This window comes from Eubalaena glacialis, chromosome 17 (assembly GCF_028564815.1).
Source record: "Eubalaena glacialis isolate mEubGla1 chromosome 17, mEubGla1.1.hap2.+ XY, whole genome shotgun sequence".
Lineage (NCBI taxonomy): Eukaryota > Metazoa > Chordata > Mammalia > Artiodactyla > Balaenidae > Eubalaena > Eubalaena glacialis.
In genome coordinates, this window is record NC_083732.1 from 51,900,284 (window position 1) to 51,928,077 (window position 27,794).

The 27,794-nt window shown below is 36.3% G+C and overlaps 1 protein-coding gene across 2 annotated transcripts in view; it reads left to right on the forward strand.

Moving 5' to 3' along the window:
- The window catches only part of VPS13B (vacuolar protein sorting 13 homolog B), an 802,016-nt gene that overhangs the window by 541,846 nt on the left and 232,376 nt on the right, over window positions 1–27,794 (forward strand). For both annotated transcript variants that reach the window (XM_061172062.1, XM_061172061.1), the window contains exon 34: window positions 16,552–17,239. In XM_061172062.1, coding sequence (XP_061028045.1) covers window positions 16,552–17,239 — 688 coding nt within the window. The remainder of the gene's footprint in view (window positions 1–16,551; window positions 17,240–27,794) is intronic.

A 27,794-nucleotide genomic window follows, 5' to 3' on the forward strand; every position in this document is an offset into this window, starting at 1 on the left:
CTGTTGTAAATGAACTAGACCTCAATAACTGATAAAATGTCTTTGTATGTATGCCTTTGGCTGTGTTAGAGAGCCTATTAGGAGACCCGAGATGCTCAAGCAGATAGAATCACAAACCTGCTCCTTGGAGAGTATGGGTACAGGACAGAGTGGGAATGGACAGGCAGAATGGAAAGTGAATTATTGGCATCTGACAGATTTGGGTATACTGATTATGGTATGGGAGGCGGGTAGCAAGATGGAGTAGTGTGATCCCTGTTTTTTCTTAAGCCCTTAGACCTGGATCCTGTCTTTCAAGGAAGGGATATAACTTCCCCTTCAAAAGGGTGTCATTGTACTAGGGCATGCCGTCTTCATTAAGGAAGAGTGTGTGCACAGGCATAGCTGGCTAATGGAGTGCACAGCCCGGCTTCATGGGAAAGTCAGGCTGCTTTATCCACAGCAGTTCTTGGGGACATTTCTCTATGACCTTAACCACAGTTTATACTTGTATATAAAAGAATAAAAAGAACAGAGTAAGAGAGAGAGAGACAAGTGAAGACTAACTCTTTTACTTTTTTTTCTTAGTTGGCAAACATTCTCAAAAGCCTTTTTTTTTTTATTCCAACTGATCGGACTGCAAGTGTCTCTTTGATCAGATATTTGTATTGTCCTTATTTTAATTTTCTACTTTATTTTATGCGTGAGTCCAGGACCACAAGGAACACTCACACAGGAAGGGGCTGGGAGGAGGAAGCTAGATAGAACCTAGAGGAAATCCACAGTTTCAGACCAGGGTTCTTTGTAGAGTGACCATAAAACTTACCATCTGATCAGGACAATTTTGAGAATAACACTGGACACTATTAATAAAGAAGATAATAGGTGTGAAATAGGACTGGCTTTGGCCATCCTTGATGTGTGGTAATTTGAATGAAGGAATGGGTAGGAAGCTGCTGTTGCTTCAGCCCCAAACTCTTCCCTTTCTAAAGGTTTCTGTAAAATAACAAGGGGAGATTGAAAAACAATGAGAGAAAATCAACAGAACCAAAACTTCTTTGAAAACAGCAAAATTGACAAACCCTTAGCTAGTCTGACCAAGAAAAAGACAACTCAGATTTCCAAAATATGAAATAAAATGGGGGAAATTAATACTGAGCTTATAGAAATAAAAAGAAGAAAATGCTATCATCACCATATACAAAAATTAATACAAAATGGGTCAAGTCCTGGACATAAGAGCTAAAACTAAGAAACTCTTAGAAGAAGACATGGGAGTAAATTTTTATGATCTTAGATTAGACAATGATTTCTTAGATATAACACAAAAAGCACAAGCAACCTAATTAATTAATGAGATTTTATCACAATTAAGAGGGTGAAAAGATAACCTTGGAACTTCCCTGGTGGTCCAGTGGTTAAGACTTCGCCTTCCAATGCGGGTTTGATCCCTGGTCAGGGAGCTAAGATCCCACATGCCTCGCAGCCAAAAAACCAAAACATAAAACAGAAGCAATATTGTAACAAATTCAATAAAGATGTAAAAAAAAAAAAGACAAGAAAAAAACCCACAGAATAGGTGCAAACATTTTCAAATCATGTATCTGGTAAGGGACTTGTAAAGAATCCTTACGTGTCAATAATGAAAAGGCAGCCAATTTAAAAATGGGCAAAGGATCTGAGTAGACATTTCTCCAAAGAAGATATACAACTGGCCAATGAGTACATGATAAAACTATCAATATCATCAGCCATCAATGCACATCAGTACCACCATGAGATACCACTTTGCACCCACTAGGATGGCTATGATGATAAAGACAGATAATAACAAGTATTGTTGAAGATGTGGAGAAATTGGAAGTTTCATACACTTGGTGGGAATATAAAATGTTGAAGCTGTTTTGGAAGACAGTCTGGCAGTTCCTCAAAAGATTAAACATAGAGTTTATATAACCCAACAGTTCCACTCCTAGTCATATAACTGAGAGAAATGAAAACATATGTCAACACAGAAACTTGTACCTGAATATTTATATCAGCTTTATTCATAATACCTAAAAAGTAGAAGCAACCCACGTGTCCATCAACTAATGAATGAATAAGTAAAATGTACTATATCCATACCATGGAATATTACTTAGCCATATAAAGGAAAGCAGTATTGACACATACTACAACAGGGATGAACCTTGTAAACATGGTGCAAAGTGAAAGAAACCAGTCACAAAAGACCACACACATATTGCATGATTCCATTTACATGAAATGTTTAGAATAGGAAAATCTGTAGAGACAAAATAGATTAGCGGTTGCCAAGGACTGGTGGGGAGGGAGGAAAGTGAGATTGTGAAGGAAAGTGACTACTAATGGGTATGGGGTTTCTTTTGGGAGTGACAAAAATGTTCTAATACTGATGGTGGTGTTGGTTTCACATCTCTGCACATATACCAAAAAACATTGATTTGTATACTTTACACAGATGAATTATGTGGTATGTGAACTATTATCTCAATAAAGCATCTATTTAAAAATTACGTCAAGTGGTGGTTGACCTGTAGCAGATTTGAACTTTGTGGCCCTCAAATCACAGGCATACACATTCATGACACAACCATCCTGGGCAGCTTTGCTTTTATCTGTTTTACATATTGTGCGTCCGTCCTCCCCCACTACCCTATTACTCCATAAGATTTTCTTTGAAGAAAGAGTACTGTGGCTAAAAGCAGTTTGAAAATCTCTGGAGACAGTGAGCTCCAGAACCAATTCCAACTCTAATAAGCCATTATTCTGATGCATTGAACTGAGAATTTGAATTTGGCCTAGATTACCCCATTCTAGCTCCATGTCAACAAAAGGAAAGTTGTGAACAAAGACAGTTTTTCCCCCCAACATAGCTGCACACAGGTGTGCCTTAGTGGAAACTGTGGAACTCAGCCAGGTCTTCAATTCCCTAGTGTAGTGCTGTATCGCCAAGCTCTGCTTCCTGTTCTTGAATACAATGATTTGCTAAAATAGAGACACCTGGTCCCAGCACCTTGCAAAATGGACTTTTTCTTTCAACATTTCAAAATATATTTATATATTGATGAAGCCTTTCTCTGAGAAGCCATCTGTCTGAAATCTGCAGCAGTAAAAAACTTCCGTAGACCTTATATATTCATAGTGGTGTCTGTTGCTTCACTCCTCTATTCCTTTCTCCTCCTCCTTCCTTATTTTTTCATTCATTCATTTATTTACAAAGTGTATATTTATGAAGCATCTACTGTGTGCCCAGCATTAGGTATTTAGCACTGAACAAAATTAACTCATCCCTATAATTATGGATCTTGCCATCTACGAGGGAGCCGTATATTAACAACAAAAAGTTTTAAACAACAAAAAGTTTTTAAAATTTCAAATTGTAAGGGCTATGAAAGAAAGAAATAAGGTTCTGAGATAGAGAGTCTGGAGGTTGTGATTTTAAAAGGAACTCTGGAACCATATTGCCAGTGTTCAAATCCCAACTTCACCATTTACTAGCTATGTGATTTTGAGCAAGTTAGTTAAGATTTCTGGGCCTCAGTTTATCTTAAAATGGAAATAATAATAGTACCTACTTCATAGAGTTCTGAGGATTAAATGAGTGGATATAGAAAAGTGCCTAACATATACTAAGTGCACATAGAAACGTGCCTGACACATTCTAAGCATCCAGAAAGTGTTATCTGTGTGTTGGTGGTGTTGCTTTAGAAAATATCAGGTCGTCAACTAGTTAGGTTATCATCATTGCTATATTAATCACCTTCATCACTGTCATCCACATATACTTATCTCACCACATATACATGCTCTGTGCACAGGATTTACAAAAATGGATGTGGTGTGTTTCTGGACTCAAGAATCCTACAATCTAATAAAGAGAGCGTAAGGATTACGAGAAAATAGCAATAGAAAACAGCATATGCTAAGTACCAGATACGTGATAAAGATAGTATGTCCTACAGGATTGAAGGAGAGAGAGTAGTCATTCTGGGCTCATAACGGAAAGGGCTTCATAGAAGTAATGGACCCTTAAGAAAGAGGGCATTCCAGGCTGGCATGAATGAAGATGTGGAGGCAGGGGGTGGGTGAATGTGAAGTTCCAGAATGGAGAATTTGAATAGAGGAGTAATGACGGTGGGTTAGAGAGGAGGTCTCAGAATGTTGGTTAAATTATTCAGTATGCAGTGGTCTGCCATGACCAGATTCTGAGCTGGAGTGATAAATAAGATTTCTGTCACTGGTCTCCTGAGGCCCACTACTTCATACATTATACTTTCTTTCGCATCCCCATCATCATCATCTGGTCAATTGCTTTCTAACTGGTGGTACTACCTGCAATCTCTCTGCTCTCCAGTCTCCTACTCCCACTGCACATTTTGATGACATTAATTTTTCTCAAGCATCCTTTTGTCACTTATTTGCTTAGAAAGTTCTTCATTTTGCATTATCTACAGCAGTTTCTCAGTTGTTAGTGTGCATAAAATTACTGGGATTTTATTAAAAGTGCAGGTCACCTCTCACCTTCAGGTAGGATACTTCTGGCGTGGGGCCTGAGAATCTCTGTTAAAACCCTAGGTGATTCTGACTCAGGTGATCAAGTGGCTCTGCTTTGAGGAAGACTGGCATAAAACTAAGAGTCCAGGTTTGTTAACCTGCCACCTAGAATCTTGCTTTATCCAACCTAATTTTTCACTATTCTCATTAATACATCTTCAGTTTGAGCAAAATGGGACATTTCCTTTTCTGTACACTTATCCGTGCCCTGTTTTGTCTTTTGTCCCTTTTTCATTTATGTGGTTCCCTCAGCCTCAGTGTCCTTACTGCCATTTCAACAAGTCTTGCTTCTTTCAGTCTTGGTTCAGATGTGTCCTAACAGCATCTTTATTAAGTATCTGTAACCTAGAAGGCAGGGTCCAAGTTTAACTGATTTTTATATCTACTCCCCCATGCAGGGACCTAAATGAGCACCTTGCAAATGATTCAGTTCGTTTGTTCCTCCCTTAATTTATTCAGTAAAAATATTTTTTAAACTTTTTATTGGAGTATAGTTGATTTACAGTGTTGTGTTAGTTTCAGGTGTACAGCAAAGTGAATCAGTTACACATATACATATAGCCACTGTTTTTTTTTTTTTTTAGATTCTTTTCCCATATAGGCCATTCAGAGTATTGAGTAGAGTTCCCTATGCAGGTTCTTATTAGTTTTCTATTTTACATATAGTAGTGTGTATATGTCAGTCCCAATCTCCCAATTTATCCTTCTCCCCCCTTATCCCCTGGTTACTCTAAGTTTGTTTTCTACATCCGTGACTCTACTTCTGTTTTGTAAATAAGTTCATTTATACCCTTTTTTTTTTTTAGATTCCACATATAAGCAATATCAGATGATATTTGTCTTTCTGTTTCTGACTTCACTCAGTATGACAGTCTCTAGGTCTATCCATGTTGCTGCAAATGGCATTATTCTTTTTTATGGCTGAGTAATATTCCATTATATATATATGTATGACATCTTTATCTATTCCTCTGTTGATGGACATTTATTGAGTGCTTACCATGTATCAAGCACTGGTGATAAAGTAGTAAAATTAACACATAAAAAGTCTCTGTTTTCATGGACCTTATATTCTAGTGGGACAAATGTTCTTAAGTATATATTGAAAGTGTTTTGTTATCTGTCAGGGCTATGTGGAATACTTTAGGAAAGGGAGAGACCAGTGCAAGAAATGAATTAAGGAACTCTAGTAATTAGCCAGTGTAGAATGGGAAGGGTCAGTGAAAATAGAAAATACAAAGGGCACAGCGAGGATAATTAATGAAATGAAGGAATGACCAGCAGTATTTGGTGGGGCCAGGAAGGAGTACTCAATATTTGAGCCTCTTGAGAAGGAACAAACAAATAAAAAGTTAAGGTATAGAGATGATATTTTTGGGGAAAAGGTGTTTTTAAATGTTATGGTGACCTTTCAGGTGTGTGATATTAATAATGGGATATCTGAGTAGAAATGCTCAGTAGCAACTACAAATATAGGGGTCTTGTAAGAGCCCAGTCCTCTCTCCTTTTCCCCTTCTGCAACTCAGCTCACAATATTCGTTCAATCCCAGCTGTTACAGGGCCAAAATCCTCCCAAGAAATATTCTGTGTCTCATTCATTTGATTTTCTGAGGATGTGATATGACTCCATGCGTTGGCCCCATTTCCCTCTTCTCCAAGTATTTGTCTAGAATGAGGCCTAAGCCCAACTCCAAAAAACCATCTCTAATGATAGCCCTTCCTTGAATGGCTCTTAGCTGATTGGGGATTTGGCTTGCTGGAGGAACTAGGAAGACATTGTAATTGAACCAGAGAGTCTTTTAAAATGGGGTATGGTGGTGTGTCATCATCTCCCTATGTGACAATCACTGTGGTCATTTATGATTCTTGGGAAAACAGGCTAAGGTTGGAAAGGCAGATTGTTAAATCATTGTTAAATCATAACACAGAGACTGATTGGGAAGCTGCCTGCATAGCCTGGAAAATCATCTTTCTGAATTCTTGTAGTTGATCTGGCCAAAAAACTCAAATCATTTTGGACTCCTGCCTTTCTCTCATAATACCCAACATCCAATTCGTCAGCAAATATGGGTTGTGAGTGTGTGTGTGTGTGTGTGTGTGTGTGTGTGTGTGTATCATATAAAATTTTATTACCTGACTTCCCCACTAGAATGTAAACTCCATGAAGGTAAGGACTTTGTTTCTGCTATATCCCCAGCCAGTGCCTAGAGCATAGGAGTTGTTCAATAAGAATTTGTTAAGTGAATGAATAATGTGAAATAAAATTGTTATTCCACATCTTGATCAGTAATTTTGACATTGGCTCGTGTTTAAGAAACTCAAGAAATATTTTATCCCAATAAAATTATTATAGCTAAAGTCTAAACATTAACCATACTTGACTGAATAATGTTACCTTAAAAATACTGTTGACCCTTGAACAATGCAGGGGTTAATCTGTGTATAACTTACAGTTGGCCCTCTGTATTCGAGGTTCCTTTGCATCTGTGGGTTCAACAAACTACAGACCACATAGTACTGTAGTATTTACTATTGAAAAATATTCGCATATAGGAGGACCCACACAGTTTAAATTTGTTCAAGTGTTAACTATAATATTTTTTTTAAAAAAATAGAAACTTTATTCCTTAACTGGTTTAGAGAGATGTAAGTTCTTCCCAGACTTGGTTACTACTTTAATGTTTGTAGAGATGATGCTTGATATTTGGGAGGGAGTAATGTACATTTTCCTTCTAACTTTTAAACTTTTATTCAAGTAGTCCCACATGACTGGGAATATCCTTAAGGTATAGGTTGGATTACCTTCATTAATGTACAGAAAGTTTCTTTCTTAGAACTGCAAGAATTACTTGGGATATATCAACATATGAAAATTTACAAATGTTGTGGGGCTAGCTGACCAGAGCTAAAGTTAGGAATACTTAATCTGATTTAGAGAATACTTCAAATTTCTAAGGATTGAAGGGAGAGGTTAATATGATCAAAGCAGTTTGTGTGGAAGGCCATTTTGACCTAGTGATGATTTTTATGGAGTAGCAGAGAAGAACAAAGTTGTTCTAATAGAAAAGAAGAAATGGCTGCAGGGCATAAGCAAATGTTTCTCTCTAACATCTTGACTATTTTGCATTTCAAGTCTGTTGCATCATTAAGGTATTGATAACATATGAGACACAGAGAATCAATATATAGCTTTAGTTCAATTTGGATTTAATCTGCCATCATGAAGTTAAAGGGGAGCCAATAAAAGTTTGTAAATGACCCTGTATTCTATAATGTCTTGATGTACTTCAATAAAATCAGATACAGTGTAAAGAATACTGATATTCAGGTTCACTTTGAAGAAAATCTACAGTTAACTGAACCAGGTTTGTTTAGATTTAGTAAATAGAATATATAATAATGAAAATCATCTTAATATTTTTGTTAACTATATTCTGTTTGACAGTGAAAATCAGCTACTGGTTAAAGTTAATTATGGATATACTTAAACCATTTTCATTATTTTTCAACTTGTACTAAATATTAGGGGAAATTTTTTAACGTATGCTTTTGCTTCATTTCCATAAACTCTGCATAGTTTCTTTAAAAGAGCATATGTGATTTGAGGGATAAAATAATCAAGGATTCATACGGTTTTTTATCGATAGAAATTTCTCCAAGTTCAACTCTAGTTTTCTTATCAGAAAAATCAGGTTCATAATTGCAAGGCAAAGGCCAACTGGAATAGTTAATAAGCATATTCTACTTCTGCAGTGCTGCAGAAACTAAATGCAAACTTTTCTGTGACTCTTACAGAGAATGCATAGGCTGGGTAAACTTTCATCTGCTTCAGGGTCAGGGCTGATTCAATCTTACTGCAAGTTTATGAGAGTGGCTGATGTGATACAGTTGTTTCTAGTAAAATCAGGCTAGCTCTAAGGAGCCAATCTAAGTCAGTCTGTAAGTAAAATTCTATGAGAAACAGACTCCAACTCAGACACAATTGTAAACCCTGATATAATGAGGACTTGCAGCTGATTTAATCCTATTGAAAATCTTTAAGCAGCCATGGGACAAAATGGTTTCCACATTGACATCAGTGGAATGAACCTTGGATTTCATCAGTATGAAGAGCTGTTACCTTGTACACATAGTAGCCACTTTTTAAGAATTAACATCATGGCCATTTCAAAGCAGGTTGTTGTTTCTAAGATGTACAGGCAACTACTTTGATTAAGATCCGGGTTCCCAGAATGTGTCAATATTTATTTTTTAAAAACTGAATTCATTATAAAAAGCAAACAAGTCAAACTTAAACTACGGAGTTAGTATAAATCAGTTAGATCTAGTCTCCTTGAACACAAATGGCCAACCTATTCCAATTTTGTATGTGAGAGACATAGAGAAAGAGAGAGAGAGAATCAGAAGTGTTTCTGAGTTAAGACTTTGTATGTGAAGTCTTGCCTGGAACTAATTTTTTTTTTTTTCATGAATTTAAAAGCCCCTGAAAATAAGCTTATGCTGTGAAATCATATATGTTTGACAGGACAGACAGGTACAAAAGTCTTCAGGGTCAGCTCTGCTGATAAAATCTCAATAAGTAGGATTTGAATTTGTATAGATAGGTTGGTGTGTATACTTTTTTTTTTTTTTGGTTGTTTGGTTTATCATATTGAAACAGACACTGATAAAGATCTAGGTATTATAGTCAGTTTAGCACTAGAATTGGTCCCTTTTCATAATTTACAACTTAAATTAAGACAATAGACCGAATACAACTACAGTAAAACACAACCTTGCTTGAACTATCTCCGTGCTTCTTTTATTGCAGTTAGCACTGGTCTTGAAATGTGAATATTTCAACTGATACTTAACAGGCAGTAGTGGCCTCATACTGTAACTTCAAAGAGCCGGAAAAGTAACTTCATGAAAGGGAAAACTTGAAACTATAGTACTCTTTACCATTCTATCTGTTAAGCAGTGATGGGTATCATTAGTTCTGCTCTTTTGCATAATTACTGCAGTATTGTGAAAACTTTCTGCCATCCAACTGGGAACAATTATATCATGTGGGCTCTTGTATAACATTTGACTCAGAGAAATAAAATATAAAAAGCCCTTGTTTTCTAGCACTCTGTAGTACCCAAGTACATACAGTACTTGTTCAAGTTTGTTTTTTAAGTAAAAAAATAACATGGATTGGTAACACTGAAGGAGGCATTTCATATCAAAGTCAATTTATTCTTTATAACGTTTTTTTAATTTAATGTGCTTAGATAAATTTTATCTAGCACATCACTGAGTTGCAGTGGTAGTTTGCCTATAAAATGATAAAAGTTCATGAAGTGTAATGCTGACATCACTGAAAATTTGAGACTTAAAAATACACTTTTATTGTTCACTTGGCTAAATTAAGCAAGGTGAAATGAAGTATCTCTGATTGGTACAACAATTTGCTATTTATCTAAAGCTTCCAGTGTAGACTATCTCTGTGTTAAAGGCATACAACAACCTTTCCCAGGAGCACCACCCTACCCTATCCCCAAAACCAAACTTTTTCAAGATACAGCTAGAAGAGTATATTTGAAAATATTTAGGCAATGAGGCACATAATTTTTTAAAGTTTTTAAAAATTCTCCTTTGTAATTCCAGTATGTGAAACCATTAAAACACTGTAACCAACTTTTTTTTTTTTTATATTTGATTTTGTAAGATAGCATGTTTACTTTTTTGAATATACAACTACATTTTAGCAAGGGCAGCAAAATTAGAATAAATGTCACAGTGATATACAGATGTGATTGTCACTTTGATTTTGTGGTTTCACACTTGACTTTCTCATAATTTGTAAGATGTGAAAAGTGAGCTCATGACTGGCAAAAGATATTTTGATCAAGGTTAAAGTATAACTGCTGCTGTTATATAACCATAATTTTGATGAGAAGGTGGGAAAATATGTAGATATGTTTATGTCTGGTGTATAAAGATTCCTTAAAAATACAAGTTAAAAGAAATAATGTGAATTAAAATATTGGAATAGGTGCTGAATTGCCATTTTTGTCAGCCGTCAAAGCAAAAATTATATGTTTTAGTCTTTGTTAATTCTCGAGGTTGGTTTGCACATACTTTTCTTTAAATTTTTTAATATCCATTTACTTGCAGCATATTTATTAATATGGCTAACTTTTGAATGTGCTCGTAAAAATGTTGATATGGCCAAACAAGAAGTTTCAATCAATCAAGCTTATCTTTCTCCACTCCAGAGTTCTACTGCAGAACATCTAATTAATGTCATTTGAAATTATTTTAATGCATTCTTTGGTATTGTCACATAAAGTGTGATTTTAGCCACTACTCCTGAGGTACTATGGCTCTTACCAGACTCCAGGGTGAGCTAGTACACTTACCTGTCTCAGTGCATTAAAAGGAGGCATTAGCTTCCCTAGCTACTGGTCCAGCTTTCAGCACCCTTTCCGTGGTGGCTATCTGTACCACATATAACTGTGAAAGGATGGGGAAATGCGCTGAAATGATCTAAGAAGTAAACTATCAACTTGACATGTTTTCCTAGCTATTGAAAACCTTCTCGTATTGAAACCCATTGATAGTGAAACTGTAGAATTCCTGTGATTTAAGTACCATCTGGTTGTGCTCAAGGCTTTAAAGCTGTTATCTCTGCATAAAATTTCAGAGTCCTATATTTTTTTCTTCACCAAACTATCCATTTTTAAGCCACAAATATTTTTCCAGCTTTTTCAGATTTTATCTGAAAGTATATTTTAACAGTATTTAAATAGTTCTTAAACAATAACAATTTATCTTGATAGATGGCATGCTGTGTTTTTTCATTTTATTTTAATTAGCCATTGTGGAACCAAATTCCCTTTTGTTTTAGTCTTTTGAATATTGTTTAATTATAGTTATCATGCCAGATATCTTAAAGGTTATTTTACCAATACAGTTTCATTTAACATAACCCACATGGAATCAATAGCCCAGTTTCCTAAAGTGAATGCTTGGAAAATCTTACATGCATATGTTAAGAGTACACATCCTTTCCTCATTAGTTGGAAAGTACAGGGATTTTGGCACAGGTTCTGTGTGGAAGCATTGTGCAGCTTTTATATGGATTTTGTTTTTAGCCTTTGATGACACTGTTTAGAATAGGAAGTATCTAATAAGTAAAGCATTTTGTCTCAAGTGCTGCCAGTGTGTTTAATATATGCCTGGAGGTCTGAAACATTATCTTCTTCGCTGCAGTAATATGCATTTAATTCTCTGAAAGCAGAAGGTCGAACTTTTAAAAGGGACGCAAAGTACATTTTCAAACAGAATAATTCAAAACATATGGAAGAGGGGACCAGAGTAATGTACAGTTGGTTTTTATGGTTTAATCATGATCATGTTAATGCACACCAGTAGCTAATTAAAGAAAACTTTTATTGTTCATTTTAAATGAGTTAGGTAAAGAGTGGGAGAGCTGATGTAATAGCACTGCCCAGAGATACATGTTTCTGCTGCATTCACTAACAGCAAGCAGATATTGCTATTTTTGACGACTTAAATTATTAGTCCCCTTGGACAATAATAAAGGAAAAGTTATTTTCAGAGTTATTACACTGTGAACTTTTCTTTTTCCACAAAGGAATAGTAAATTGATGCCCAAGTTTAGGGCTTAGCACACATAATTAGTTATAAAACCTTCTTGATAGGCCAGATACTCTTCAATATAATAGATAAATCTGCAGTGGACTGGTGACAAGCCAATGGATTTTTAAATATGTCTCAAAATCACCAGATTATTTATTTCAGTTCTACAAATAGTGCGGAAACTTAGAAAACTGGAGGAAGTCTTGACTTTTAACCGATTTTTAAGAATTTAGTCGTCTAATACTGGGAAAGTTGTACTTTCTGCCCCCCCCCCCCCCCCATAAGAGTTAGAGTCTTTCATCTCTGGGTCATTGGTTCAAATTCCATTCTGCTCAGTAGTGAGTAGAATTAGTTACCATCTGACTTCTGTTCAGTAACCCATGTGACCCGAGCTGATAGCTGCCATCCTGCCCCTGCTGGTTATTTATATCGCAAGATCGTGCTCCTTGACATTCACTGGAGTCTAATGTGACAGTCTCAACAGGTAATAGTGCTGGACGTGGCATTTCTTTATCTTTACCTACAGGTGGTTTGTTTTGTCGTATTAACACTGATGGGGAACACTTTAAAGAAAGAGAGGCTAGATTTTTAAATACAAATCTGTAAATCAGAAAAAGACAATGTAGTGCTCTGTGCACAGAAGGTATAGTCTCATATAGTTAATTGTAGTTGCCTTTCCTGATTGAGAGAATAAAGATAGTTGAGTTCCTGATTTGAGTTTCTGTGCAACTCAACCTAAAGGATTTTTTTAGTTATGCTGTACACAGATATTTGGTTTGTAATGCTTCAAAATGTGGGCAGTAAATCCTAGATTACTTATGTACCTGATTTTATTATCTTTTCACATATTATTTGAGAATTCCTAGCTGGTAGTGGATTTGGAGGTATATTTGAAATTTTTATAATAGATAACTAAAACTTTTCCAATTAAATTGTCCTTTTGATAATTGCCTTATTTTTATTTTACTGAATTTTAAAATTAAATACGTTCATTTGTTTGGCCAGCACACAGTTATTGAGCTTTACTATGTGACAGGCAATGTGGTGTGTGCTATGAGTACTGATGGCATTCTCTCCTACCCATAGCCTGACCTTGGGATTAATCTCTTTAAGCCTCAGTTTCCTCAGCTGTAAAATGGGGATAACAGTACCCCCTTTAAAGGGTTGTAACACTTAGTAAAGAAAATGTATGTAATGTGCTAACAATGTTTAGCAAATAATAAACATACTCAGTGTTATCTTATTTTTTATCTTCAATTGCTCACAATCTTTGAGACAGACCAGTGTTTGAAAAGTGCTATAACAACATTAGTTTGTTATAAAAGCATAAAAGCTGAAAAGACTAGCACCATGTGGAAAGGTTGAGAAAGTCTTCACGAAGAAGATGACTTCTTTTTTTAACTTACCCTTTATTGAGTGCCTACTACGTGTGGTCAATACATTAACACATTTAATGATGCAACAATTTTGTGGGTTGAGTATTAATGTCCCCAGTGTGAGGATGAGCATCTAGCAGAGACAGAGGATTTCTTCAAGTGTGATCAGCGCAAAACGTGGAGGATGCAGATAAGGAAAGAGCTCATGAATATGTCTAGACAGACCTTAAAGAGTACAGTATACACATATATTTACATATTAACAATTATGTATTTCTAGTCTGCAGAGCAATTTTTTCATTTAATATTGTATCAGAAACTAACATCTCATCAAACATTTATGGATCCTCTCTTCAGTGTGCTAGGCACTGCACTATTCCTTGGTGACAGACAGAAGCAAAATGATATGGCCCAATCCCTCCAGCAGTCCTTCACCTGGTAAAAGAGACAGACACACAACAGCTGCCCATTATCAGGCATTTACTATATGCCAGGCAGTGTGCTGACCTCTTTAGGTACATTAGCTCATTGAATCCTCGTACTAACCCCTTGAGGTCGGATTTATTATCGCCATTTTACAGATGAGATTATGTAGCCTTAGAGTGGATTGTAATTTGTCCAATAACGTACACTTAGCAGGTGTCACACTTGACCCTACTTGTCTCTGACTCCAAAGTCTTTAGATTGTTTTAATACTATCTGATACTGCCGCCACAGAACATTTTAGTAGAAAATAATAAATCCTAAAATAGAAGTATGAGTTAACTATTAGGATCACCAAGCAGGAAAAGAGTTGAAAGCAAAACTCTCAGACAGGTGTCATTGTTCTGAGTCTTCATGGATAGCTAAATGTTTGCCAGCTACAGCGAGCTCAGAAGGGGGCTCCAGGAAGGGAAACAGCATGGTATACCTAGAATGGTTTAAAAGAATGTGGTGTCTTCAGAGAACGGGGATTAGCTGTTTTTGTTTCAAATACCTGAGGCTGGATTTTTCTAACAACAATGTGCCTTCCTCAACAACTTTAAAATAAATTAACAAAAAATATTATTTGAAAAATGTTAATGACTATAACATCATTGTCTTGAATTATTTAACTGTCCTTTAACATTTTCACAAGCAACTTATAATAATTTGTAGCAGGTGGAAAAATGATACTATATTTACCAAATTAAGGAATAGCCTAAAAAATGAGAAGCAATACCCAGTACTTTGGGAATATTTTCCCACTGCTGATCGTAATATAGTTTAGTGCACCCTTTTTGGAAAGGTGCTGGCAATATTTGACAACCTTAAACTTTTTCATACCATTTACCTAGTAATTCCACTTCTAGGATCCTCTTAAGAAAATCTTATTAGATGTTTGTCATAGATGTTTGTTGGCAAAAGTTGAATACCTGAAACTCCAATTATATGGGAATAGTTGAACAAATTATTCCTAACGCTAAATGAAATATTATGCAGCTTTTTAAAATGGCATTTATGAAGAGTATATTAGCATGTAAAAAAATTGGGTTGCAAGGACTTCCCTTGTGGCCCAGTGTTTAAGAATCCACCTGCCAATGCAGGGGACACAGGTTTGATCCCTGGTCCAGGAAGATCCCACATGCTGCGGAGCAGCTAAGCCCATGTGCCACAACTACTGAGCCTGCGCTCTAGAGCCCGTGAGCCACAACTGCTGAGCCCACGCGCCACAACTACTGAAGCCCGCGTGCTTGGAGCCCGTGCTCTGCAACAAGAGAAGCCACCGCAATGAGAAATCCATGCACCACAACGAAGAATAGCCCTGCTCGCCCCAACTAGAGAAAGCCCGCATGCAGCAACGAAGACCCAACGCAGAGAAAAAAAAAAAAAAAAAGGGTTGCAAATTTGTCTCTACAGTATTATTATAACCATAAAGGGGTGGGGGTGGGGGGAACCTATGCACAGGTAGGAAAAAAGACGAAAGGAAATACACTGAAAGATTGCCATTGGCTATGTTTGGTAATAAAATGGGGGTTGGGAGGATTTTGTTTTTCTCTCAGATGTTCCATGATTTCTTTAATGAATCTGAATGACTTCAGTGAAAAAGCAAGTGAAATATCTAGGTCTCAAATAGCGTATCACAAACTAATGGTTGGGAGACTAAAAAAAGGGAACCAAAGAATCAAACTGGAGGTCTTGCTGTTGTGCTGCCAAAGTAGTCATAACTGCTGCTACCACCAAGTTGTTCTTTGTTCTCTATGTAGGCAATTGGTGGAAAATTTTGAGAAATCATGGATACATTCAGTGCACAAAGGGAAAATCCACCTTCAGGGGTTTTAATTACTTACATTTTGCTTGATCGCTTACACTTACCCTTGTTTCAAGTCCTGTTGTAGTAAAGGAAAATAAACATCATTTTGAATGGCACACATTTAGTTTTCTTTGTCCTTCATAATTTAGGACTACTGACTTTTCCCTCTTTTACTATCCAAAATCCTATAAATCAGTTTTATAACGACAGGGTAAACAATATAAACTACTCCTGCCTAAAATATAATTTCAACCAATAGTAATCATGATTTGGAAACAGTTTATTATACTACTTGGAAGATCACGGTAAAGAATACTAACTAATGTAACTCTTTAAAAGGCAAAGAAAGTAAAGTCTGACACCAAAAGGTACATTTTATTTATTTATTTATTTTTTTCTTTTAGCTTGTGGGGATCTTAGTTCCCCGACCAGGGATTGAATCCACGCCCTGTGCAGTGAAAGCGCAGAGCCCTAACCACTGGACCGCCAGGGAGTTCCTCTGAAAAATATATTTTAATGATAGAAATGCACATTTGATGTTTATCCTAAGTATTGTCTTGGCATTTTAATATGAATCATTTTTTGAAAGAGCGCCTAGTTTGTTTTTATGATTACTCTCAGTTATACTAGACCCATTTTTAACATGTTTCTATAACATTTATGTAGTAACACTTGGAATATAACTAGTTTAAAATATTTTATTATTTTTCCTTACAGATCTCTAAGCAAGAACAGAAAAAAATGGATACATATGATGGAACCATGGCTGATACCTCATCTCGGTACAGTGGTGCTCAGGATAGTGGAATTGGCAGTGACAGTGTTAAAATCAGAATCGTACAAATAGAGCAGCACAGTGGTACCAGTCAGCATCGCATTGCCCGTCCCTCACGCCAGTCATCAATTGTAAAAAATCTAAATTTTATTCCTTTTGACATATTTATTACTGCAAGTAGAATCTCGCTAATGACCTATTCTTGTATGGCCTTGCCCAAATCAAAATCGCAAGAACAAAAGGATAATGAAAAAACAGGCAAGAGTTCATTAAATCTCCCAGAAGTTGATTCAGACATCGCTAAGCCCAGCCAGGCATGTATTTCCATGGTTACAGCAGAAGATCTCTTAAGCAGCAACATATCTTTTCCTTCAGGGAAAAAAATAGGGGTCATCTCTCTGGAAAGTCTGCATGCATCCACAAGGTCATCTGCTAGACAAGCGCTTGGCATAACTATCGTTCGGCAACCTGGACGAAGAGGAACTGGTGACCTGCAGCTAGAACCTTTTTTGTACTTTATTGTGTCCCAGCCTTCTTTGCTTCTGAGTTGTCACCACAGAAAGCAGCGAGTGGAAATATCCATTTTCGATGCTGTGCTTAAAGGGGTGGCCTCTGATTACAAATGTACAGGTAAGAGCCTTCAGATTTACTGGGGTGCTAATCACTACTACTACTTACTAAGTTTTAGTCCCAAACTTTGAATATTGATCAAGCAGAAAACAGCTGGCAGACCAGACAAGACTTCTTTTCCCTACAGAATATGTAAATATGTAAAGTTCACGTCCCACAGCTGAATCATGTTTAAGTAAATGTTTGAAATGTAACAGGGTTTTTAGCCTTGGTGTTCTTACTGTGCCTCTGAATTTTTTTTCAGGAACTGAATAAAACAGGGGCTCTTTCTGGGCTATTGAAATGCTTAACAATTTCCAGTGATTAGGAAGCAAAGTGTTTTTTTCATATTAATAGCCCATAGGTATGCTTTCCATGTCAATGCAGCTGTTCAGGTAAAAAAAGAAAAACCTTAGAAAATGAAGTTTATTGTTTTGGTATTCTTTTGCCCTAATCATCTTGCTGTAACAGCATAATATTAAGTGTATTTGAGAAGGTTTATTAGTAAAGTAAGATGACCTAAAGATTTTATACATCTGGGCTTCCCTGGTGGCGCAGTGGTTAAGAATCCGCCTGCCAATGCAGGGGACACGGGTTCAAGCCCTGGTCCGGGAAGATCCCACATGCCGCGGAGCAACTAAGCCTGTGCGCCACAACTACTGAGCCTGTGCTCTAGAGCCCGTGAGCCACAACTACTGAAGCCCACGCGCCTAGGGCCTGTGGTCTGTGGCAAGAGAAGCTGCCGCAATGAAAGCCCGCGCACAGCAACAAAGACCCAACGCAGCCATAAATAAATAAATAAAATTTTTTTAAATGCTACTTCCTTTTAAAAAAAAAAAGATTTTATACATCTACAACAAGCACATTTATTAGTGGTGTTGGCCAGCTGGCTCTTCTTGCCCCATCCAAACCTTCCTTATAACCAGAGAGTGTCATATATTATAATAATTATATTGAACTTCTGAAGCTTGTTGCCTGTTGAGACTAGGAAAGTGATCAGGGGTTCAGATTTAAGACGTATGGGCTGTTAAGTAACAAGAGCTAATGAAAACAGGGCCAAAGAAGATACAGAGACCTTTTCCCTGAGTTAATGTAGAACTAGAGATTTGGCGGGAAAGACTACCAGAGAGGATAGCTGGATCGTCTTAAGATCCAGTATTGGAAGAGGGCCCTAGCAAGCTTGGGTATAATTCAGGCATTTTATTGTTCTCAGGTGGTTCCCATGTAGCAGATGGACGCCAGCAGTGAGGTATCTGGAGAATTTGTCCAATCTGGAAGTCAGGCTGGTTCATTCTTGGCATTAAGGAGAATCATTTTACACAGCAGGCTCCTGGAGAGTAGATAGCAGGTGTGAGGGTCAGGATTCAGCCCAAGGAAGTAGGTTCAAAGGAGCCCTTGGCTCTTGCTGAGGTATAGTTCAAGTCCTCTACTTTAGAAAGTGGTAACTGGCCAGTTGCTAAGGAGGAATATCGTAGGGTTACCGCCTAGGCTGCCTGCTGGCCCTCTCTCTATTGATGTGCTGGTGCTGGCTCATACTGGCTCAGAAGAGCTGATTGTTAAATTTTTAGGAACTTTGAAAGACGGTTGTTAAACCACTGGCAGTTTAAATCACCATAGTGAGAATATTTACACCACAGATATTGGCAAATGCTGTCAGTCAGCTGTCCTACTCTGAGAGCCAGATGTTAAACATTTACCAGCCACCACTGCCTCCCTTCTTCAAACATGTTCTCATTTACTGAGTGCCTATAATATAATGGGTACTTCAGGTCACTGGAGATGGGAGAAGTGCTGAAGTAGTTGATGTTATATGATTCAAGGACTCATGCCTGTAGACCTGATACCTGTTTGGGTGTCCGCTTAGCATTGGCAAAAGGTAGGTGTAGGATTGGGAGAATAAAAGTTAATTTCAAGCCCCTCCTTAAGTGCTTTCAGCTGCAGTTGCTTTATGGGTGGGTGGCTTTAGCAGCTTCTACTAAAAGATACTAAGTTCAGCAAAGTTATCAGGGCTCATAGCAAAGGTGTACATTTGAATTATAACTGGTTCCTAGGTTGAAAAAATAAAGTATTTTTTGTTTAAGAAAACATCCTTGTGCGTAGACCAATGTGGCACCCAATTTCAGTAGATGAAGCTTAGGATGAAGGTTATGGGCCAGAGTGAGTATAGGGGACTTACCTGTGGGAGGAAAAAGTCTTACATACCTCCTAAGGAGCATCCTTTGCATAATATTCTTGTGGATGCCTTTCCTTACACAAAAAGCATCTTCTTGGACATTTACACTATGCTGATAGAGTCATCAATATAAGTTAGCATGTTTCTTAAAAATGAATTTAGTGATTTGGAGAAATTTGTCAGAAAACAAGTAGTTAAAATAACAATGGCTAAAAAAAAAAGTACAACTAGCAATTATTGAGTATTCAGTCTGTGCCAGGCATTGTACTAACTGCTTTAAATGCATTATCTCACTTAATCCTCATAACAACTCTGTGGGAAATATGTTCCCATCTTACATAAAAAGAAACTAAAGTTTGGAGAAGGAACTTGTCCAAGATTACAGACTTAGCAATAAACAGAGCTAAAATACAAAACCAAGATTTTTTGGACTTCTGAGTCTCTCAACCTGTATGGATCCATGAAATGGAGAGAAAGATGTGAATCGCAGTTGTCAGTCAACCTCCATTGTCCCTCTCCAGACCATGCAAACAGTTCCCTTTCTTTGTTTTAACTGGTGAGTTTGTATATATGTGTCCATGATGTGACTACACAGTACAGCCTCTCTTGGTAAATGACAAAACTGAGTTGAAATTCTAACTCTTGTCACTTAGGAGACGTGTACCTATCTATGTCATAGGGAGATTATGAAATCGAAAAGAGATAATTAATGAAAGTACTTAGCATTGGGTCTAGCAAGTAGTAGGCCCTCATAAATGTTTGCTGCTACTGCTTTAGTTATTAATATCAATATATAGTAGAAAGATTACTAAATTAGGAAGCAGAAAGCCTGGGATTTAATTGTTCCTATTAATTAGCAGAGTGATCTTAGCCCGGCCGTTCACTTCTTTGGGTTTCTGTTTCCTTATGCGTAAAATGTGATGATTATAAAAGATACCAACAAGGCTCATTCCAGGTCTAAAGTTTTATCATTCTGTAATTTGGAATTCGTCTCCCCATACTTACCTTTCTAAAAATATTTAAACTAGCTTTGGCCTCAGGAAGTTGACATCTGTAAGCCACTACCCTATCAGATTACAATTTATTTTGACTTGTTTTAAAGATGCAAGTTTTCTTTTGATATTCTAGTGGAACACTAATTAGTTTATTCAATGCTTAAATACATAAATTTTATTAAATATTCATGAAGTTATTTTTCAAAAACTGATTTGAGGAATTTCTATTTTAAATTGGTCCACTTGAATGAACTATCCAAGTTCCATTACCAGTTTAGTCGTCCAGAAACGCTTCATGTAGCGCTTTTAATCCTGAAGAAAGCAGTGTTCCATGTCCAGGATTCTTTTGAAGCTTTGAAATAGTAACCGTGTGGGTAAGAAAAAAGAGAAAAATATGAATAACCGTAACACTAACATTCATGGGGAAGAGAAGGAGTAAGGTGGAAGTGGCCAGTTGCATTTCTGGATTCTGAAGTGAAGGACTATTGGCAATGTCTTAATTGGAGGGACAAAAAGGGGTATCACCAGGCAGCTAACTTTCTAAGAAAGGTCAAGGAAAGGTTAAAGGCATCACAAGTTAAAAATGAAAGAAGAAACATGTTATGTCTTTCTGTAGTGTTCATACTTTCTCTCTTGATTCTAAAATTAATCCTTTTTTGTAAGGTAACTCAAGTGGCAGCCAACCAGTAGCAGTTTTAGCATATATGTGCAGTTCAGTGATCGCCCAATTTCAGCATTTCAGATGCGCCAGAGGTTGTTATGGAGATAATGGATTTTCTTTTTTAAGAGGACAGAAACATTTGATTGTAAAAAAACTTTTAGCACAACAGCTTGTAATTGTTTACTGTTTTATGTGAAAGTCATAAACTATTATTATATGTGCTAATGTTACTTTGTATGGAAATCATATGGAACAAAAAGTAAACAAAGAATTTTGTGTCACTCCTTCAAAACACTTATCATGTTCAGAAGATAATTTTCCAAAAAATCATAATTCTTATATAAATACAAAATGAACATGTCAAAGATTTTACTTAACTCATTAATTAATGAGGGAACCAATAAGAATGTTACAAAAGAATTCATACACAGGAGACCTCTAAGGCCCTGGTCTTCTCAGAGGTTTTGATTTTCTAATTCATTAGTATCATAGAAATGGTAAGAGCCATTTGATCACTGACTTTATTCATTGTTTAAGCATGGCTCGGGGTAATTCTAAAAAGATGGAAGTACTTTTAACATTAAATTATGAAGATGTGATTTTTATTTGACATATTCAAGAGATTGCAGTGAAGACCCTGAAAGCAAATACTAAAAATCCTTTGAACATTGTTGGAATATAGTGTTATAGCTCAAGGTAACTATTTTAAATTAATCAGCATGGTTTTTAAGATCACACCCTCCTCTTTTAGACAATCAACTTGACATTATTTTAGTATGAACTTCTGATCCCTATTGTGCCTTCATTTCTACACTCAGGCAATCTTTGGGAGTAGTCATTCATTTTTTCTATTTGAACACTGGCTATTTATCAGACATATTCAAGATGCTGAGGAACCAGTAGTAAGACCCAGTTTCGGCCTTCAGACATCTCTCATCATTTAGTTATTATACTTATTATAGCTAATGATGAAAGTTTAACAGGATATGGATCTTCATGACATGGAGAGCTTGTGAAATGCTTGAAGTTAAGTAAGAGTTAAATAAGAACTGTAACTTCTACTTCCGGAGAAAATTTAGAAAAGCTTAGTATCATTTGTACGGGATGATTTAAGGAAAACTGCTAGGATTTTGAGGAATGAAATAGGACTACTCTTCATTTTATTTTTTATTTTTTATTTTTTTAGTAGTAGTAGATTTTTCCCTAGCTACAATTCAGAATAATTTTTAGTATTCTGTTTAATTTATCTATTTGCTTTTTGGCTGTGTGTCTTTGTAATGTATTTTAGTGGTTGCTCTGAGGTTTCCAATATATATGCTTAATCTTTCACAGTCAGTCTAGTTAGTGGTAATATTTTAACACTCCAAGAAAATGTAAAAGCCTTACAATCATAAAGGTCTCTTTACCCTTCCCCATTTATGTTATAATTATCATATATATTACATCTACACATACTGAAAATCCTACCAGATAAGATTTTGACCTTTGTTTCAATAATCTTACATATTTTAAAGAACTAAAGAGGAAAAAACTAGTATGTTTTATATTTCTCCCAGGAATTTACCATGTCCAGAGCTCCTCCTTCATTCCTAAAGTTCCGGGTTTTCCTCTGGTATATTTTCCTTCAGCATTAAGAACTTGTTTACCATTTCTTTTAGAGCAGGCCTGTAGCAACAAATTCTCTTAGTTTTCCATTATCTGGGAGTATTATTTTCTCTGTCTCTCATTCCTGAAGGATATTTTTGCTGGATATAGAATTCTAGGTTGACATTTCTTTCAGCACTTCAGTGATATTGTTCCACTCTCTTCTATCCTCTGTGGTTTCCGATGAGAAATTCATGGTAATTCCAATCATTGTTTCCATATATGTAATGTGTTGTTTTCCTCTAGTTGCTTTCAAGATTTTTTTCTTTATCTTTGGTTTCCTGAGATTTATTATATGATGTGTCTGGGCTTGATTTCTTTAAATTTATCCTGTTGGAGGTTCTCCGAGTTTCTTGACTCTGTAAATATTTTTTTAACTAAATTTAGGAACTTTTTGGCTATTCTTTCTTTAGATATTTTTCTCTACCAATCTTCCTACTCTCCTTTTGGGACTCCAAAGTTAAGCTTTTTTACATTGCTCTTCAGATCCCCGAGACCCCATTCACTGTTCTTTCTTTTTTCCTCTCTGTTCTTCATATTGGATAATTTCTATTGGATTTTTCTGTTTTAATATTTCCATTTGGTTATTTTTTTGTAGTTTCTATTTCTCTTCTGAGAACTTCTATATTTCCATTTATTTCAAGCAGGTTTACCTTTACCTCATGAAACACAGTTGTAATACTTACATAATATCTTAAATGCTTGTGTCACTGCCACCACAGCACAGCCACTGCATTGTACAGCTTCACACACACACACACACACACACACACACACAGAGCCCACCCTTGGGGCAAAAGTAGGAGAGAAAAAAGAAAAATAAAAAGCAGCTGGTTTCCCCGACAGTATTGAAAACCACAGGGGTCTTATCTTCCAGACAGGGTTTCTGTTGGACTTTCGGCTGTTCCTGCCATCACTGTGCACCACAATTTAGGACTCACTCTCAAGTCAAAGTTATAAGGAAAAAGAGGAAAACCAAAGCAAAACAAAATGGAAAATTCACCACTATGGGGTCATATCTGCAAGTTTAACTCCCCTCCACAGTCTGCATTGCTCTTGTTTACTTTTGAGAGTCGTCAGGTATTTGTGTTTTGTCTTTTTTCTTGAGTTTTTAATTTAAGCAGCATGGGAGATGGGCTGTACTGAGCTTATTCCAATTTTGGCTGGCACCAGAAATCCTGCAATTTTAAGATAATAAAAATATTTTCTGGTCCATTAGTGGAGGCATGGTTTTCTGAGAAACTTAATACAGGATTTCCTCCAAAAGTGATACTTTAATATCTTTACATCTATAAGCACAGATCAGTTAAATATATTGTAATGAATAATTACTGCTCCCAGGGAGTTGTCAGCATTAACTTGATTCTGCCCATGTCACCATTAAGCAAAGAACATACCCAAATACTCAAAGGGTGGTAATAGTGTTCTCTCAATGTGTTCCTTAGGGATATTCTTTCATATATTATAAAATCAAGTTAGAAGAGGAAATGCTGTGAAACTCATTGTTCCTCATGTCAATCTGCCTTCTCAGCACATGTGACTATATATATACATATGTGTGTATCATATAAGACCATTTATACACATATATATTAAAAAACCTAATTCTACATGGGATGCTACCCAGAATAAAATGGAATCTTTATGTATACCTATATCTACATCTATTTTAGAAACCTGAAGTGAAATAAGAATGATGAGAATTGCTTATGATTTTGAAAGTGTCATTAATAAAGTATAGTCCCCAATCTGCATAATTTAGTGATCTTAAATTATACCAGCTATACTTGAAAGTGTTTCATGTTACTCTCCATAATTAAAAAAATGGCAAATTATTTGAAGTATAAATTATCAACTTCAATTTCTTTTATGACTATTAATACTAATAACCTATAAATGATTTTCCATCTAGTCCAAGTAGATAGTATATCTGTGAGTTAACAGGTTTCTTTTTAAAATATTAAAATAATGGCCTTTTTCCATGCCCTTCTAACTTGGAGCAACCTCTAACAGAAATGATATCTTCTGCCAGCACCTTTACATGTAGCAGCTGTATTATTGGCAATTCTCATTTAAATAAAGATGTATGTAGTTGTTTTAACATAATCGTATTAGTTGTGTTTATAAATATTTAAAAATTGGTATTTGTTTTGTTTAAGGTAATGGAGTCCAGATATGAAATTGCCTCATATCTTGACTATGCAGCCCAAGGCAGCCTCAAAAAGTCATTTTTCTTCTTGTTTGTTTGGGGCTTTTTGTTTGTTTTTGAAGAAATGACTGTGCCATCTGGTCAATTGTGAAGGAGTTGAACCATTCTGAGCGATTTCACTACCCCCACCCCCTGCTCCCTCAGTACACAGTCATCTTATTACTCATTAATGGGTGTTAGGGACTAACAAACTAATTTGAAAACAATTGCTTCTGCCCTCTTGCAACCTTTTTATCTTATTGTAATTTTTCAAACATCAACTAAACTAAAATACAGAAATTACGGTTGATTAGAACTTATCTTCCTAAAAAAGCAGGTTATGACACAACTTCTGTGTACGTCAGAAACATCCATGCCATGATACCTCTAGTATGGGACACTTTCTTCATTTTATAGTTTTATAAATGTTACAGATACGGCTTCAGGTTCAATTAAGAGGCAACCATGGAATAGAGTTCATTTAGAGGTCAAGATTTAGAGTTAGTTGTGAGTTCTTATCCCTGCTCTGCTACATACAGCTGTGTGACCTTGGACAAGTTATTTAACCTCTCTAAGCCTCAGTTCCTTATCTTTAATATGGGGATATACTGGTAGCAACCTCCTGGGGTTGCTGCGAGGATTAAACGATGTATATGAAGCTCTTAGCTAAGTGTGCAGCATAGAGCTCAATGAATTGTTAATGTTATGGTTGTTGTTGCTTTTTTCATCATTGTTAATATGTTTAAGCTGAATTTAAAATAGGGGTTGTAATCGGCCAAAAAAAAAAAAATTTCACGTCATTTCAGTGCCATTATAGATATTGTGTAGTTTGAAAATTTTCAGTTGTAATAATTGGCTTCTTTACTCTTTCATGAATAGGTCTGCAGAAAATGTGCCGAAGACGTTTAAGTAAACCAACAGTTAGAAAATCATAAACTGGCTTCTAACACCTCATAAATCATATCTTGATTTCATTTAGTTCTTGTGACTTTAAGAGAAGGATTGAATTACATGTCTCTTTAGAATTAACAGTTTTGCTAATGTCCCTGGAAAGGCTTAGAATTAACCTGTGACTTTAATGTCATAATGATCACAACTTGAACATTTATCTGAAAATTTAGCTGCTAGGAACGTTTCTTGCTGGCCAGTAGTAATGTGAAATGAAATTATTGCTTTGACAGGACTCAGCGAGTAAGTAGGTCTTTTAAATGGGAGGCACTCTAGTACATCACCCAGGGAGAGTTGTGGTGAGAAAGTTAAATAAGAAGTGACCCAGCCAGTGGGGGAGATTTATGTATGGGGAAGGGTTTGGGAGTGGAAATCAGAAATTTCGACTTTTAGTCGTGGCTCTAATGCCAAGGCTCTTTCATGCAAATAACTAAATTTCTTAGTGCTTATCTCTAAAATAGGTACAGGCATACCTCAGAGATATTGTGAGTTCAGTTCTAGAACCACCACAATAAAGCAAATATTGCTGTAAAACAAATCACAAGAATTTTTTGGTTTCCCAGTGCATATAAAAGTTATGTTCACACTATAGTGTAGTCTGTTAAGTATGCAATAGCATTATATCTAAAACACAGTGTACATGCCTTACTTGAAAAATACTTTATTGCTAAAAATGCTAACCATCATCTGAGCCTTTAGCAAGTTCTAATCTTTTTGCTGGTGTAGGGTCTTGCCCCTGTGTTGATCAGGATAGCGATTGCTGAAGATTTGGGTGGCTGTGGCAGTATCTTTACATAAGGTAACGATGAAGTTTGCCACGTTGATTGGCTCTTCCTTTCACAATTTCTCTGTAGCATGCAATGCTGCTTGATAGCATTTTACCCATGGTAGATCTTCTTTCAAAATAGGAGTCAATCATCTCAAACCCTGCTGCTGCCTTATCAACTAAGTTTGTGTAATATTCTAAGCCCCGTGTTGTCATTTCAACAGTCTTCATGGCGTCTTCACCAGGAGTAGATTCCATATCAAGTAACCACTTTTTTGCTCATCCATAAGAAGAAACTCCCCATCCGTTAAAGCTTTATCATGAGATTGCAGCAATTTAGTCACATCTTCAGGCTCCACTTCTAATTCTAGTTCTCTTGCTATTTCCACCACATCTGCAATTCCTCCACTGAAGTCTTGAACCCCTCAGAGTCATCCATGAGGATTGGAATCAACTTCTTCCCAACTCCTGTTAATGTTGATATTTTGGCCTCTTCCCATGAATCACAAATGTTCTTAATGGCATCTAGAATGGTGTATCCTTTCCAGAAGGTTTTAATTTACTTTGCCCAGATCCATCAGAGGAATCACTATCTATGGCAGTTATAGCCTTACAAAATGTGTTTCTTAAATAATAAAACTTGAAAGTTGAAATTATTCCTTGATCCATGGTCTACAGAATGGATGTTGTGTTAGCAGGCATGAAAACAACATTGATCTCATTGTACATCTCCAGCAGAACTCCTGGGTAACCAGGTGCATTGTCAGTGAGCAGTAATGTTTTGAAAGGAATCTTTTTTTCTAAGCAATAGGTCTCAACAGTGGGCTTAAAATATTCAGTAAACCATGTTGTAAACAGATGTGCTGTCATCCAGGCTTTGTTCCATTTATAGAGCACAGGCAGAGTAGATTTAGCATAATTCTCAAGGGCCTTAGGATTTTCGGAGTGGTAAATGAGCATTGGCTTCAACTTCAAGTCACCAGCTGCATTGGCCCCTAATAAGAGAATCAGCCTGTCCTTTGAAGCTTTGAAGTCAGGCATTGACTTCTCCTCTTTAGCTATGAAAGTCCTAGACGGCATTTTCTTCCAATATAAGGCTGTTTCGTCTGCATTGAAAATCTGTTGTTTAGTGTAGCTACCTTCATTACTTATTTTAGCTAGATCTTCTGGATGACTTACTACAGCTTCTACATTAGCACTT